Here is a 16711-nt window from a genome sequence, read left to right as displayed (position 1 = left end):
GAGCAGGCAGAGCTGGGAGGTGGTGCTGGCCCCCTGCCCGCTCCCCAGGAAAGGAGCTGAGGAGAGTGGTCCTGGGGGCCTTGGGGCCGGGAGGTGGGCCCCGAGGGGGGCACAGCACTGCCCGTGTGCACAGGAGCTGGCCTCTGGCTCTTCCCGCGGGAGGCGGGCCAGGCGGCCAGTGTGGCCGTCTGCGGCCCCCTGCCTGGTACGGAAAGGGAGCCAGGGCAGAGAGGCCACTTCCAGCCGTGTGCCTGCGGCCGGGCCGCCCCCATCAGGGCCAGGGGCACTGTGGTGGGAGGTCGTGGGGAGGCGCAGGCGGGGGGAGGCTGGCCACCGTGAATCAGGGCAGGGCTGTGTGCACGCGAGGGCCAGTGTGTGCACGCGAGGGCCAGTGTGTGCACGTGCGTGTGCGCGTGGGCCTGGCAAGGTACAGGGCAGTGAGGCGGCCTCCCTGAGGGGCCCCGGGGCGGCCATGCTGATCCATCACGGTGGGGCTGCCACCGTCGGTTGCGGGAGGCGGGTGCAGGCAGGCAGACGGGCACCCTCCACGGCCACTGCACTTTATTGGGGTCAGACACACAGCATCGTCCTCATCCACGGGCTCTCGCGCCCACGGCTCCCTGCCACACGGGGACCCCAACACCCGCGTGGGACACACATTCCCCCAGAAGCCGGTCAGGAGCCGCCACGGCGGCCCCACACTCGGTATGCAGGCTCAGCCAGCCCCACCGCGCCCCCAGCTTCAGCCAAGCCCGAGGCGCCTTCAGGCGGAACATGCACGGCCCCTCCCTCGAGGACCGAGGCCAGCTCCAGTCCTGACGTGGTCCCGACACGGATGGGGCTCCCACTTCCTGCTTCAGGGCCAGGACGCAGCGCAGCCTTCTGGCCCAGGAAGAAGGGGGCGGGCAGGGCTTCCAGGGCAGTGAGGCGGAAGGGTCGGCACTGAAGCCCAGCTCCAGGCCCGGGGAGACCCTCACGCCTCCGTCCAGAGGGCCTGGGCTTTGGAGGAGGGGCTCAGGGCAGGGCCTCCAGCGTCCACTCGGGTGCGGCTCCGAGGGTCTTCCCGGCTGGGGTGGGGCGGAGGGCCCCCTGGGCTCCTGCCTGAGCCGGCATCTCATCTCTCCGGCAACAGCATGAAGAAGGCTGCCTTCAGGAAGCGGCCAAAGCTGCAGAGCGCGGCCACCAGCCAGTGAGAGCGCAGGCCCGGGTCGGTGCTGACCACGCACTTGAGCACGTCCGTCTGGGAGGGGAGAGGGCACCATCAGGGCACAGGGGGCGCAGTCCCGCCCCACCCGAGGCGGCCGTGCTGCTTGACGGGGTGCCTGCAGTCCAGCTGGACAAAGGCCTGAAGTCGGCCATGAAGAGGCAGGAATCTCCTGAGCAGGGCACTCCCCATGTCCCCTTGCAGACGCCGTGGGGGATGACCCCTTAGAACAGGAGCCCAGCGGGCAGCCACTCCTCACTTCCCTGTTTCTCCCTAGTCCTGCTAAGGAGCCCCGGAGGCTGACCTCTGGCCACACTGGCAGTCAGCGTCCTGGCTGCCCCCGTGCCCAGCCCCTCTGGGCCTGAGGACAGGACAGGCAGGGGACAGAGCTGCCCATGTCCCGTCTGCCATGAGTCACCCTGGCAGTCAGACCCTGCCTGCCCCCGCCGCCCCGCCTCCACCGTGGCTCCAACCCCAGCCCAGGGCTGACTGCTGTCCCCACAGCCGGTGGGCTGCACACACCTCTGCCACCACCCACTCTACAAAGAAGGCACCGCTCCCAGCAGCCCCCGGGCCGGGCCAGCACTGGGCAGGTGATGGGGGACCCAGAGACAGAGGTGGGACGTGGCTCTGACCACACAGTGGGCAGGGCAGCAGGCTTAGCTCTGGGGGGCGGGCACGCCCCAGGTCAGCCTTGGGGCAGGGATGCGGCCCCAGCCACGACCGCCTCCCCTCCAGCCCCGTCACCCCTGCTACCCCGCGGGCGCCCTCACCCATCCGCCACGCCTCCGCAGCCAGGTTGCCAGCGTCTTCCGCACAAACTCCCCGAGACAGTCGACGAGGGCATGCACCAGGGCGGGCTGGGCCTGCCGCACACAGTCCACGGCCAGCCCCGCGGCCACCGAGTACAGGGACACAACTTTGCCCCACGTGATGCCTGCAGGAAGAGAGAGGGATGCTGGGCACCAAGGGCCACCAAGACCCCGCTTAAGGCCAGCCCGCAGCGTCACCTGACAGGGCTGAGCCTCCTGGAGCCACGCGCCCACCACCCCGAAGGTGACCGGGGTCAGCACCCAGGGCTAGCCTTGACCACCAGCTCCCAGTCAGACAGGGAGCTAGGTCACCTGGTCGCCGTGCAAGTCCCAGCCACCATCTGCTCAAGTCAGCTCCGCCAGCCCCGTGGGCCATTCTTAGATGTCCTAAGCTTCTGTTCCACACCTGCACACCAGGGCCAGAGCCTGGCGACAACCCAGCCCACCTCTGCTGGAGTAAGCGATGGAGTAGAAAAGCGGTTTGGCAAAGAGGGACCTGAGCGGGTCGAGGGGGCTCCGGGACCTGGCGCTGGAGGCACTGAACAGCAAGCAGCTTCAGGCTGCACCTGCCCCAGCCTGGCTGTCCCTGGAACAGAGCGGGGCGCTCGCCATGGAAAGAAGCTGAGGCCCAGCAGGAAAGGCCATCCCCAGGCACCAAGCTGCTGAGGGCAGAACTAAGACGGAGCCTCCCTGGGGGAAGGACAGACGTGTGACAACCTAGGGACGAACGCCTGTCAGTCATAAAAAGCTCCTTAACACATAAAGAGATTCTGTACATCAAGGGAAAAAAAAGGGTCCCCTTGAGATGGGAATGGCTACCCACTCCAGTATTCTTATCTGGGAAATCCAAACAGAGGAGGCTGGCGGTCTACAGACCATGGGGTCCCACAGAGTCAGACACGACGGGGCAGCTAACACTTTCACTTTCAACACTTTCTAAAGAAATAGGAACACAAATGATGAATAGTGGATTCACAAAATAAAAAATACTAATAATACAACAGACGTAGTCAATAAAGCAGAAGTAGATGTTTTTCTGAAACTCTCTTGCTTTTTCGATGATCCAGCAGATGTTGGCAATTTGATCTCTGGTTCCTCTACCTTTTCTAAATCCAGCTTGAACATCTGGAAGTTCACGGTTCACATACTGTTGAAGCCTGGCTTGGAGAATTTTGAGCATTACTTTGCTAGTGTGTGAGATGAGTGTAATTGTTCGGTAGTTTGAACATCCTTTGGCATTGCCTTTCTTTGGGATTGGAATGAAAACTGACCTTTTCCAGTCCTGTGGCCACTGAGAAATCTATATGCAGGTCAAGAAGCAACAGTTAGAACTGCACATGGAACAACAGACTGGTTCCAAATTGGGAAAGGAGTACGTCAAGGCTGCATATTGTCACCTTGCTTATTTAACTTACATGCAGAGTACATCATGTGAAATGCAGGACTGGATGAAGAACAAGATTGCTGGGAGAAATACCAATAACCTCAGCTATACAGATGACACCACCCTTATGGCAGAAAGCAAAGAACTAAAGAGGCTCTTGATGAAAGTGAAAGAGGAGAGTGAAAAAGTTGGGTTAAAATTCAGCTTTCAGAAAACTAAGATCATGGCATCTGGTCCCATCACTTCATGACAAATAGATGGGGAAACAGTGAGAGACTTTATTTTCTTGGGCTCCAAAATCACAGAAGATGGTGACTGCAGCCATGAAATTAAGACACTTGCTCCTTGGAAGAAAAGCTATGACCAGCCTAGACAGCATATTAAAAAGCAGAGACATTACTTTGCCAACTAAGGTCCATCTAGTCAAAGCTATTGTTTTTCCAGCAGTCATGTATGGATGTGAAAGGTGAACTATAAAGAAAGCTGACTGCCAAAGAATTGATGCTTTTCAACTGTGGTGTTGGAGAAGACTCTTGAGAGTCCCTTGAACTGCAAGGAGATCAAACCAGTCAATCCTAAAGGAAATCAGTCCTGAATATTCATTGGAGGGACTGATACTGAAGCTGAAGCTCCAATACTTTGGCAACTTAATGGAAAGAGCTGACTCATTGGAAAAGACCCTGATCCTGGGAAAGATTGAAGGTGGGAGGAGAAGGGGACGATAGAGGATGAGATGGTTGGATGGCATCACCGGCTTAATGGACATGAGTTTGAGCAAGCTCCGGGAGTTGGTGATGGACTGGAAGGCCTGGCGTGCTGCAGTCCACGGAGTTGCAGAGAGTTGGACACAACTGAGCAACTGAACTGAACTGAATACACTAGACATGTGAAAAATGCTTACCCTCACTGATAAGTCAAAGAAGCGTCAATTAAAACAAGATGTAAAGGATAGTCTATCAGGTTGAAAATTCAAAGTGGCAGTATGCGGATCCAGGTAACCGTGCAGACTGGTCCCTGTGACGGGAAAGACAGCTGAGGGCACCTGGCATTACTGGTGAGAGGACACCCCCTGGGGGCCGGGCCCTGGTCTGGCAGGAACAGCACAGGTGGGGAAAGCAGGCCCTGGGCCCCCATTCCCGGGGACGGTCAGTCACAGGAGCGCAAGTCAACGCAAATGAACGCTTGTTCACAGTCACCAAGAGGTGGAAATGGCAAGACAGGGAGATTCGGGAGTGGAAGAGCACGAGGTGGGCCACCTGCACAACAGAAGGTCATCTGGCCTCCAGAGGCAGGAGCTCTGACGGGGCCAGGACCAGGCCTGCTGAAACAACACGTCCCTGAAGGATGCAGACTCGAGTGTGAGTCCATTCCTGACGCGGCGGGGCCGGCAGGGCCGTGGAGACGGGAGGCAGGGCGGTGGGCCCCGGGGCTGGCAGTGACTGCTCAGCGGGCCTGGGCGGCAGGGACTGCGCAGCCCTGCGGGTGGACCGACGCCGCCGAATTGCACCCTAGACGCTTAACCGGGGCTTCCCTCAGGCTTCAGTGACCCAGACGCCGAGCTCCCAGTGCAGGCCCAGGTGTCGGGGAGCCCGACCACACGCACCCCGTGGTGACGTCAAACAATGAATCAAACGGTTAATCAGATACCACGTGAATTTCACCTCAATTCAACGCAAATGTAAAAATCCCATGAACCAGGCCCACCTGGTGTTTTGACTCCCACCCCCTTCAAAGCAGGTCCACGTCTGAAGCCCCCGAGCCGGCCCCTGGCCCCCGGGACCCCCTCCTGCCACCGGCCTTGGGCCCACTCCGCCAGCCTCAGTGCCGCCCACGGGACTGCCCACCCTCAGGGCTCTGCTCACGGGCCCCCTCCAAGGGGCACCCAGGCCACGGGGGCGCCATGTCCTGGGGATGGTGCCATCACGCCATGCTCCCCGTTCACCAGCTGCTCATGGTGCGCCAGCCCTGGTGGGCCCCCTGCACTCGGCGCCCCAGGTAGACATGTGGGCTCCACATGACTGCCACGTTGGACCTGGAGAGAAAAGCTCTGGTCTGGGAGCTGCCAGCAGGCTGGTCTCCCGCGTGGGTCTTGGGTATGCCCTATTTTCTCTGAGCCCTTAGCGTTATTTTTTATGGAGATACGGTCTCACTACCGGGCTTCCCTGGTGGCTCGGGTGGTAAAGAACCAGCCAGCCACATGGGAGAGCTGGGTTGCATCCCTGGGTCGGGAAGATCCCCTGGAGGAGGGCATGGCAACTGCCTCCAGCATTCTTGCCTAAAGAACACCATGGACAGAGGAGCCTGGCGGGCTGCAGTCCACCGGGTCGCAAAGAGCTGGACACGACCGAGCAACTAAGCACACAGCAGTCTCACTGCCATCAGTTCATCCTTCTGAAGTGTGAGATCCAAAAATTTTAAAAAGAAGACCCAGATGGGACTTCCCTGGTGGTCCAATGGTCAAGACTGCACTTTCAGCTCAAAAATAAAAAAAGTGAGATCCAGTGTTCTTAGCGTGTTGACAATGTTCCACAACCACCTCCACTGCTAAATTCCAGGCATTTTTACTCCAAGTCCCTGTCCCCATGAGAACCGTGTCCCCATCACCCCAGCTCCTGGCAATCTCTCCTCTCCTCGTCTCTGTGGATGACCTGGACATTTCACGTTAATCAAATCACACAGTAGGTCCCATTTTGTTTCCGACTCGTCAGGGAGCAAAACGTTTTCCAGGTTCCTCGTATCATCCTGCGCATCACCACCGCGTGCCTTGTCACGGCGGAGCAAGGCTCCATCGCGTGGGCCGACCACCAGTCAGGAGACGAACCTGGGTGGGGTCCCTCCGCTGCTGGCGGAGGGTCTGAAGGTCCATGGATAAGCCCTCGTGTGGACATGTGGCTTCCCTTCTCGGGGGCGAACCCCAGGGCATGGAGCTGCGGGCTCAGGTGGGGACGCCATCAGAGTCACCCCACTGAAGACAATGACAGGAGGTCCACCGTGGCGGCTCACCTCGAGGCCTGCCTCCACCCCCAGGGGTTGCAAGCTGGAGTCTCGTGGCTGGACGTGCATTTCCCTGGTGACTGACGAAGGTCAGCGACTTCTCACAGACATCTCGGAAGAGACGACTATTTAGATTCCTTTGCTCATGTTTAAATGAGGCTGCCTTTTTAGCACAGATTTCTGAGAGTACTTTATCTCATGTTTTTTGATCTTTCCATGGTAAAATATTTTCTTCTTGTAATGAGAAGTAAAAAAATGAAAATACTTGCCAACTTTATGTTTTCCCACAAAAGGGAACCGAGAAGCCCCTTCACCCAAGACGCAGCGGGAGTGTCACCCCGCCGCTGCGTGTGGGGGGCTCGGCAGCATCAGGGTGCCGGCACGTGGCGGGCACCCAAGCCTACCCTGCAGTCCTGGAGCCGCCCACCCCACCGGCCACAGCCACAGAGGAGGGGGCTGCCCAGGAGGGTGAAGGGGACGCGGGTCCAGCCCCGGGGACAGCGGGCCAGGCCCCGCTGCGGGGACAGGCCGTAGGAGTTCTGCGGTCCAGAGAGGTCGAGAAAGCGCCTGCAACGCACACAGCGATGAGGGGGCAGGCGGGCGAGGGGGCTGCCGCGAGGAGGGGGCGGAGCCGGCTGGGGGCGGAGCCCGGCCCGGGGTGGGTGGGCCGGCAGCTGGGGAGCTTGGCCCAGGGCGGTGGGGTACAGCCCCAGCGGTTTCAGACTGAGCTCCACGCGCTCCATCCCCAGGACACACCTCCCTCCCGGCCTCCGGGGCCCTCCTGGAGCCCCACAGCCCTTCTGGGCTCGTCTCTGGTCGCCAGCCCTAAGCGGGCTGGGCAGGCAAGGCTGGACGCTCCGGCCGGCCCCCCACCCTCCCGCCACTGCCCTGGGCCCCATACCCCGCCCTCCCGGCCGCATTCCCAGAAATGACCCTTCCTTTTAAAGCCAGCCCTCGGCTCATAAACCAGCTGCCCGCCCGACAGCTCGGAGACACACACAGGCGGCTACCCACACACCAACGTCAGGCTGGGACGGGCCCGGGGGGTGGTGGGGGAGCCCAGCGTGGCGGACAGCTCCGGGTGCCCACCGTGCCCCTTCCTGCCTGGCCCCTCTAACTGCCTTCTCCACCAGGCCAGCCTGGATGCCCCCGAGCCCCACCCGGGGGAGGGCTGTCAGGCCCTCCAGGGCACCCTGATCTCTCCCCACCCCTCGGGGTCCTGCCCCTGGTGACCGCTGCACGGAGAGCCGCACTGACCCTGTGGAGGCTGGCCCGCAGCTGGCGGTCCCGTGTCCCGCACCTTCAACGCTGGCCTGCCCGCCAGGGGTCGGGAGGCCTCCTCAGAGGGGGACACAGGGAGGCAACAGCCCGAGGGTGGGGTCAGCAGACGGGGCCTCTGACAGGCCTGCAGCCCCTCCATCTGGCCCTCTGTCTTCAGTGGGTGAGTGGAGGGTCCCCCTCGGGGCAGGGATGGTGGTCCGGGCTCCTCTGCCCCGAAGCCCTCCAGTGCTCAGCACGCCTCGGCTGAGAAAAGGCGGGGCGAGCACCAGGTCACAGCGCCAGTCAGCCACGGGCTCGAGGCCTCTGCGCTGCCTGGGGCCCTCCTCTGCAGCAGGCTGTGCCCCCAGAGCCCCAGGGGGAAGGGGGCCCTCCCCACTCCCAATGCTGCCTGGCCACTCACACCTGTCCTCCAGCTGGGATGCAGCCCCGAGCACTCAGCTGTGGGCCCGCATGGACCCCTCCCCGAGGCCGGGACCACCATCCATGCCTCAGGGTCCCCGGCCAATGCAGCTCCGGGCGCTGGGGGGCACGCCGGTTCGGCCAAGGAGAAGGTGCTGTCCCGGGAGGGGCTCTGCTCCTGGACGCCCAGCAACGCCTGGCGCCTGCCCCGTACCAGAACCCAGGACCGAGACGGGTGCACCGAGCTGGGCACCCGCTCACAGGTGGGCCACAGGGAGCCCACGGGCTCCCCAGGAGGGGACGTGGGAATGGGAGGGGCCTGGGGACGAGTCCGGGGGTCTCCTGTGAGCTTAGAGGCAGGTGTGTGGACAGGAGCAGCAGGAGGTGCCCTCAGGTGAGGAAGTGAGAGAAGGAGGTGACAGGGATAGACGTTGCCCGCCGCCGGGGCCCAGAGAGAGAGGCTCTGGGAAACCCACGGGGCTATGGGCCAGCCAGATGACCCAGGTGAGGCACCCCCCACTGCAGAGCACCACTCCCGTGGGGGGCCGGCTGGCAACGTGCCTCTGCCCAGCAGACTCCGGTGTAGCAACCCCACAACTTTTCAGGTTCCAGGAGCCTGGCAGCGCCCACTCCAGCTGCCAGGGAGTGGGCACCGCACTGCAAGAAGCCCAGGCGAGCAGCAGCACCAGCTGGTGGCCTGACACACACCGCCAGCCAGGACTTCCGGCCAGGGCAGCCCCAGAACCCCACGAGGGGCCCATCGCCCTCGGACCCAGCCCACCCGTGCTGCAGCCCCAGACAAGCCCACCTGTGCTGCAGCCCCGGCCCCGACAACTCCCAGGCCCCAGGCCCCGCTGGCACTGTGGGTCCCCGGCCTAGACACGAAGCCTCACCTGCAGAAAAGATCTGGGTCGCCACAGCCAGGAAGGCGTCGGTCACCACGGTCTCCGACTGCAGGGAGAGGTTCAGCTGGCGGGCCACGTTGCGGTAGACACTGGGCCGGATCAGCTCCAGCTCGTCCGCTGCGCGGGACCAGGGGTGGGTCAGAGGGGTCCCACGGGCCGGGGGGCCAGCCCACAGCCACAGAGGGGGCCCTGACCCCAGCCTGATCCCTGACCTCCGACCTGTCCCATGCCCACCCACTTGACACCACCCCCAGGGTCCCCAGGGACAAGGCCAGGGAGGTGCGGTAGTCACCCCAGACCGGCCTGTGGGCTGCCCCTCTGACAAGTCAGCCACGCCCCCTCCTCCCCAGGGCAGAGCCGGCTGGGCCGGTGCAGCGGGAATCCCGGGCGTGCCTGCTCGGTGACTCACAGCACACAGCAAGCTGCCCGGGCAGGCGGCCAGCCCCAACGTGGGCAGGGTGGGGGCCAGCGACCCCACACAGGTGGGGAGCCCACGGCTGCCTCGGGGAGGGGCAGCCTTGCCAGGCCCAGCGTCATTCAGGAAACCAGAGACCAAGCCACTGCCCGGAGGCGGCAGGCCTGGGCTCCTGGTGCCCAGCGGGGATGCCCATCAGTGGAGGAACGCCCTCACAGGGCCCCGTCTACACCATGTCCGCAGGGACGCGCCGGAACCCCTCACGGCCCACGCACTGGGTGTCCCCCAGCCCGGCCGCTTCTCCAGCCAAAGCAAACAGGGAAATGCTTCCCACTGGAGGTCCCGGTGATAAGGGCGCCACGTCGGCCCTGGGGCCAGCTGCACTCCGTCCAATTCAGGAAAATCTGAAGCCAGAGCGGGACTGAGGCTGGTGGAGCCATGGGGGCGGTGGCATGGAAACTCCCAGGGCGGGCCTGGCCAGCCATTCCCACGCACAGACCCGGGGGGCGACTGGGGACTGGCCCCAAGAGACCAGCCGCGGGGGCGCACCCCCCGCCCCTTCCTGTTTGCTGCTTCCTCGTCTGTGCCGGGGAGGGGCTGGGGGTGCTGGGGGTGGGGGACGGCTCCAGGCCGTGACAAGAGGCGGGGGGCTCACGTAGAGCAGCTCACAAGGGCCGCACATTGGGGGTCCAAGCTACCTCCCTCCGGGGTCCCCTCAGCCACCTGGCAGACGCTGAGCCCAGGGACTGGCCGTGAAAGCAGCTTGGGGAGGGCCCTGAGGCCTGGCCCTGCGGAGGGCCAGCGTGGGGCACTTGGCTGGACTCTGCTCCCCCAGTCCAGGCCGGAAGCATCCCAGGCTCCCTGGATCCGAGGTCACAGTTTGGGAGGGACAGTGATTAGCGGAGCCCACAGCGGGGCTTTCCAGACAAGTTCAAACAACAGGGACCCTGGCCTGAGGCCCTGTTCCAGGCAAGGCTGGGGAGCTGGGGGCCAGCAGGGCCGCAGGGCAGGCCAGGACAAAGGAAGGACTTCCTTCTGGCCACTCCAGGAGCCTCTCAGCAGCCCGAGATACCGAATTCTCCAGGGCCCTCTGGAACGTTCAGCCCAGGCTTGTCCCTACAGCCCAGCTGGAAGAAATGGTTTGGGCCCTGGCCTCAGGGGAGCACAGGCACTCTGGACCTTTGGCTGAAACCTCAAACCCCACATGCTCCCCTCCCCCAAGACCCAGGTGGGACACCACCCTCCTGCAGCTCTCAGCTGCACACCACGCCAACACTCCTGGGCAGACCAGGTCTACACAGCCTTGCCCCCAGGGTCCACAGAACACAAGGGCCAGCCTGAGAAGAGGCGGGCATCCCCTTCCACGGGGTGCTCCCTCCAACCCAGGGTTCTGGGCCAGTCTCTCAACCCACTCTATCTGGAGAGCCACCCAGTCGGGGCGTGTGCCCCCACGCCCCCCTGAGTGCACACTCCCCGCGTGGAAGGTCACGCCGGGCCGTGTAGAACTGGGCAACCTTCGTCCCCGTGGCGAGATGGGTTGAATGAGTCAGCTGAGAGGGTGCCTCCCTCTCCGCGGTCCTTGGAGAAGATGGAGACAGTTAAGCCCGAGGACCCCGGAATCAACCCCCCACCAACGTCTACACAGCAAGCTGTGCAGGCGGGGTTCGCCGCTACCCAGCCTCACAGTTTCTGGTCTCCCGGGCACTAATTTCCGCAGGAGCCCGGGGAGGCCTCCAAACCCAGAGAAAAGAGCAGCCCACGCAGGACTGCAGCCAGTAACTGTGAGGACCTATTTTCCAAAACAAACATCAGGACACGTGGTCCGACAAAGGATTTTTGTGCCCAGCTGAGTACAAGGGTCACTCTGGAAATTTAGCCACGAAAACATCATTCCTCCTGGAGTTTTCTATTCTTTATGGCCAGGATGTGTGCAATCTGGGCTCAGCAGGCAGACAGTAGGTCTGGCGGGTGCACAGGCCAGCTGACGGGGGAGCTAGGAGAGGTGGGTGCTGGAGGGAACCCCGCCCGCCTTGCGCGATAGATCCCTCAGGGCACCAGGACCAGTCCCCTCCCTGCCCCGGAGGGAAGACAGAAGCCCGGCTACCCGGTGGGCTGCCAGTGCAAGGCAGCTGTACCCGAGCCGCTGCGTGTCCGCCCGACCGGCTGGAAGGGGCAGCCTGGGGACCCCGCCGGCCGGCCGGGGCCCACACTCACCCAGGCGCAGCAGCACGGCGCACACCTCCGCCAGGCGGCCGCCGGGGACCGGCGCGGCGCGCTCGGGCGCGCTCCAGGAGAGGCCAGCGCGCAGCAGTCGCGCGTGCACGAACTCGCGGCCGAGAGCCTTGGCCTGGGCCACCAGCTCCTTGTCGGTGGGCGAGCGGTCAAAGGCGTCCATGATCTCGGCGGCGAAGACCGAGGAGCGCCGCAGCACCTCCATGGCGGGGACGAGGGCGGGGGGCGCCGCACCTGCGGGCAGACGGCGCTCAGACGGGCCCGCCCTGTCGCCCCGGCCGGGCTGCGAAGGGGAAGGCCGGCCGCGCGGAGGGCGGGCAGCGGGGCGCGGGGAGGGGGCGCGGCGCGCGCCGGGGCGCACCGGGAGGCCGGGCGGGGCTGGGCTCCGGGGCAGGGCTCCGGCCGGCCGGCTGCGGGTGACCGCACCGGTTGGTGCTCCAGATCTTTAAAACGCGGAGTCACATTCTTTCAGATGCCAAGCTCAACCACAAGGAGCCTCGCGGCCGCCGAGGGTAGGAGGGACCGCGGCGAAATGGCGATTTGCTCCGGGGCCGCCGCACCCGCGCGCGAAGACTAGTGCGCGGGCGACGGAGGCGTGGGCATGGCCCGACCTGCGCCCGGCCGGCGGCCGCCGGGACCCCGGCCCGGCCCCGCGTCCTGGGCCGCCCGCCTCCGCGCCTCGCGATCCTCGGTGCCTGTCCCCGGCCTCGCCGTCCCCATGGCTCCGCCCGCCCGCTCACCTCTCCCGCCGCATGTCTCGGGCGCGGGGGCCGGGGACGACTGCTGGCTTCAGGACCTGCGGGCCGCCGCCCCCGCCGCTCGAGATCCTTCCATTCAAACCGGCGAGGCCGCACGCCCCGCCCCGGTGCCCGCCCAGTCTACGCCGAGCCGGCTGGGGCGCCGAGTGCGCGGGGCCTCGGGCCCTCCCGGGGCTCTGGCGGCGTCGTCGGGGGCGAGGGGAGCTCGGGCAGCACTGCGCGACTCTCCGCCGGCTGGAGGCGAGGCTTGGGGCTTTGCCTTCTAAGGGAAAGGCAACCCCGGGGCGGAGCCGCGGCCGGAGCTTCCCCGCCGCCTCCCCGCTTAAGGAGGACCGGGTTAGTTCCCAGGGCGCGCTCTGGGAGGGCCTGGGGGCGGGAGTTGTCCCCGCCTGGCCCGGTGAGCAGGACCTAGCGCGGGCCCTAGCCGCGTGGGCTCACACCCGGCTTCATCAGCTTATTGATTTCTAGAGGTTCTTTGTATGTTCTGGGTGCTGTGTCCCTGGCCTTACACATGGCTGGACATTGTATCGATAGATGCATATTTGTGTGTGCTTTGTGCTGAAGTTATCGCCATTATCTTCTGCTATCTTTGGCATTGCTGTGTTGAACAGTTTTCTCCATGACATTCAATTTATCACTTTTCTCACCTTCAGTGATTTTCCATTAGGACATTCTCACCTGTTGTAGAAGCTCAATTGTTTTAGCATTCACATTTATTTCTGTGATGGATTGCAGGTTAATTCCTGTGAATCTTGTGGTAGGGGTCAGAGCTCGTCTTTCCATATGGGTGTCCAGTGGACCGTCGTTGTTTATTGCAAAGACCATGCTCTTCCCACTGATCTGGAGAACAGTCCACATTATAAACCAAGCAACTGTTTATGTGAGGCTCTGTTCTGGGTGCTCTTCTGTCCCACTGTTCCATTTCTCTCTCTCTTGGTATGTGGGTTCTTATTTCCCAGGTCAGGGATAGGGATCGAACCCACACTGTGGAAGAGTGGTTTTAGCCAGTGGACAGCCAGGGACAGCCCTGCTTCTCTGTCCGTAAGTCTGCATCCCACAGTCAAACAACAACAGGGAGAACCCGCCTGCCTGAATTCACGTGTGTGCAACACGGCACCCGCATCTGTGAACGTGTGTTCTTTCCCTGTGTGCATAGGATGTGAAACGAAATAGATCATGTCCTGGGCCAGGACGTGTCAACAAATTTCAGAGGATTGAAATTATACAAGTGTGTCCTGTCTGAAATAAATGAAAACTCAAAAACAGGAAAACTACCAGAAAGCCTCCAAGGACTTGGAATTGAATATCACACTTCTAAATCATCAATGAGCCAAATAGTAAATCACAGGAAAAGTTGTAGAATAATTTAAAATGAACAGTAGTGAAAACATTGCACATTAAATGCTGTGGAAGGCAGATAAAGCAGTCCTTTGAGGAAAATGTATAGCTTTAGAAAAAAGTTTGAAAGTTAATGCTCTAAGCTGCAACTCAAGAAGCTAGAAAAAGAACAACAAATTAAACTCAAAAGCGAGAGGAAATAAAAATAAAAGCAGAAATTGGTGGGAGAAAAGCAAAAGTCAGGGAAAATCAATCAAGCCAAAAGTTGGTACTTTGAAGAGAATGCAATGGATAAACCCCTGGTAATAATGGATTAAAAAAGGAAACACAAATGCCAATGTCAGGAATGAAAAAGAGAACATAACCACAGATATAGCAAACATTAAAAAGGTAAGAGGCTTCCCTGAGGATCCGCTGGTTGAAACTCTGTGCTCCCAATGCGGGGTGCCGCAGCTCGATCGCTGGTCAAGAAACTAGATCACATGTGCTGCAACCAAGACCCGGCACAGCCAAATCATTTTTCAAAGGGAATGAGAGGGTAGTGTGAGCAACTTTATGAAAGTAATTTGAAATGTAAATGAAATAATTTACCAAAACTGACACTAGAAGCCATAGAAAATTCTGGATAGTCCTATAACAATTAAATAAATTTAATTCACAATTTAAAACTCCCCACAAAGTAACTTCTAGGTTCAGATGGTTTCATTGAGGAATTTCTCTACAGTTGAAGAAATATCACTGACCTTGTGCAAACCTATATAAATAATAGAAAACGAGAGAACCTTTCCCATCTCATTTTGTGAGGCCATTGATACTGACACCCGCTAGGAAGGCACTGAACTTCTGTCTGCCTTGGCCTCCCCATCTGTAGAGTAGAGAAAATAATAATACCTACACTGTGTGGACGGAGTCATTAATCCACGTATGAAAGAACTTGTCATATAGTGACGGCTCAGGAAATCAGCCCTGAATGCATGGGAAGGACTGTGCTGAAGCTGAAGCTCCACTCCTTTGGCTGCCGAGCTGACTCATTTGAAAAGACCCCGATGCTGGGAACGACTGAAGGCAGGAGGAGAAGGGGACGACAGAGGATGAGATGGCTGGATGGCATCACTGACTCAATGGACATGAGTTTGAGTAAGCTCCGGGAGATAGTGGAAGACAGGGAAGCCTGGTGTACTGAAGTCCATGGGGTCAAAGAGTCGGACATGACTGAGTGACTGAGTACATAGTGAGATTTGGGATTACCTGTATTTTATAGATGAAAATACGGAAGCTCAGAGCAGGAAGGGGACTTGCCAAGGCACCAGTGCAGGACTGAGCATAGCCGGACCATTATCCCCCGGCTGATGGACTGGACCTTTGACCGGGAGGAGCCAGTGCCTCCCCCAGCATGTGGCCTCGGGCAGCTTCCTGCTCTACTCAAAGTAGTTTCCTCCTGCCAGAAATGGGATTCTGAGGAGGGCCGCAGGCCCTGACCTGGGAGCCGTGGGCACGCCTGTGCAGCACGGCCCCTTCAGGACGGGGCCACGTGCCCGGGGATGGAGGAGCCCAACCCTGAGCGTCTTCACGCATCCTCGAACCCTGAGACTTAAACAATCACAGAAGTGGGAGGCGTCAACCCCCTTGAGACTTAAAGGATCACAGAAGTGGGAGGCGTCAGCCCCCCGGACTCTGACAGGGTCACCCCCACCCCACTGCCCAGATCCAGCCCTCACCCCCGGAGGCCACTGAGAGCCTTGCAGGGGACACGCAGGGTTGTGGGGTCAGAGTGGGCTGACTCTTCAGGGGTCTCCTCTCGTGCCTCTGCGGCCCCCACCCACCCCAGGCACGAAAAGGTGGGAGCCGCACCCTGGCTCCTGTGCAGCTCCTGGTGTGCTGGGGGTCCCGCTGCTGATGCTGGGGGGCCGGAACCCCCACTGTCCCCTCCACAGAGCTGTGTGGGCACGGAGCGGGCCCTGCTGCTGAGGACGCTGCCTGGGGGGCGTCAGTCCCGCTCTCTGAGGGGCTGGAGGGGCTGACATTGATGGGGCTGCCCCTTGGGGCTGGGGCACGGGCAGCCCCTCCAGGCTTTGGGCTCGGGGGCGGGGGTGCCTGGGGGCATCAGCACCACTGGCTGAGAACCATCCAGGGCCAGCCCCACCCCGTCTGTTTTCCACCTGAAGCTCACTCTTCACGGGGAATCAGAGCCCAGGCCAGAGGGTTTTGTATAAGCTTGGAGGAGAGCGAGATAAACAGTGTGGGAGCCTGCAGCATACAGGGCAGAATGGCCAAGGGAGGGGTCCACGTGCCCGGCTTTCCAGTGCCCCCCGCCGTGTGCAGGGGGCGCTGGCAGGGTGGGCTCCAGGGCGGTGTGGCCTCCTGCCCCGGGCCCCCTGAACCAGCCACGCCGTGCCTGCCCCCTTCGGCAGCACCCTGGGGTAGTTGTAAGGTGAAGCCGTTTGTCTACTGTGTGACGGGCGCCCTGTTCTGTGATGCGCTTGCAGGCCCCCAGCAGCCTGTGGGGCCCAGTACCTTCCCCTCAGTCGCCCTTCTGAGCCTCAGGACTGCTCCCAGTAGGGGTTTTTCTCGATTTCTCCAGCCCGACCGCTTTCTCTTATTGGCTGGGCCCTGTCCTTTATTTTCTGGGTGTTAATCTCTTGCCTGCAAATGTCCCCCACCCCCAGCCCGCCTCCAGGGCTCGTAAGCCAGCCATCCAGGCTTTGTTCCTGGCCTTCTGCTGTGCTTTTTTAAAATCCATTTTTGTGACTGTTAAAAAGACGCTTGTTTCTTTTTCTTCCCCAAATCAGGCTGGCAGTTGGTCTTGCGTTTCCTGCTGGAGACGCCTGTGCTTTTCCAGGACTTAACCCCCAAGCTGAAGCGGTCTGTGTCCCAGACCTACCCGGCTTCAGGCCGTCACCCTTCCTATTACTTTATCGTGTGAATTGATATCTGGCACAGGAATTTCAGCTCCAGTCATTTATGTGTGCATTTTTTGTGTCCATAATCG

At 61.2% G+C, this 16711-nt stretch overlaps 1 protein-coding gene across 1 annotated transcript; it reads right to left on the bottom strand.

Moving 5' to 3' along the window:
* Window positions 1–544: 544 nt before the first annotated feature.
* On the bottom strand, window positions 545–12643 carry BOK (BCL2 family apoptosis regulator BOK). Its single transcript, XM_025289329.3, has 5 exons — window positions 12367–12643; window positions 11609–11860; window positions 8968–9096; window positions 1978–2141; window positions 545–1240 (listed from the first exon to the last, which is right to left on the bottom strand). The coding sequence occupies exons 2-5, from the start codon at window positions 11829–11831 to the stop codon at window positions 1115–1117; spliced, it is 642 nt and encodes a 213-aa protein (XP_025145114.1). The 5' UTR covers window positions 11832–11860; window positions 12367–12643; the 3' UTR covers window positions 545–1114.
* Between the last annotated feature and the right edge of the window lie 4068 nt (window positions 12644–16711).

Source organism: Bubalus bubalis, chromosome 6 (genome assembly GCF_019923935.1).
Source record: "Bubalus bubalis isolate 160015118507 breed Murrah chromosome 6, NDDB_SH_1, whole genome shotgun sequence".
NCBI classification, from domain to species: Eukaryota; Metazoa; Chordata; class Mammalia; order Artiodactyla; family Bovidae; genus Bubalus; species Bubalus bubalis.
This window is presented reverse-complemented; position numbering and strand designations above follow the sequence as displayed.

Excerpts from the sequence above, each read along its gene's own strand:
- BOK (XM_025289329.3), bottom strand. The coding sequence starts at position 11,831 with ATGGAGGTGCTGCGGCGCTCCTCGGTCTTCGCCGCCGAGATCATGGAC. Across the intron at positions 9,097-11,608 it reads CGCCGTGCTGCTGCGCCTGG|CGGACGAGCTGGAGCTGATC; the intron begins GTGAGTGTGGGC and ends GGTCCCGCGCAG. Across the intron at positions 2,142-8,967 it reads GACCCAGATCTTTTCTGCAG|GCATCACGTGGGGCAAAGTT; the intron begins GTGAGGCTTCGT and ends CTCTTCCTGCAG.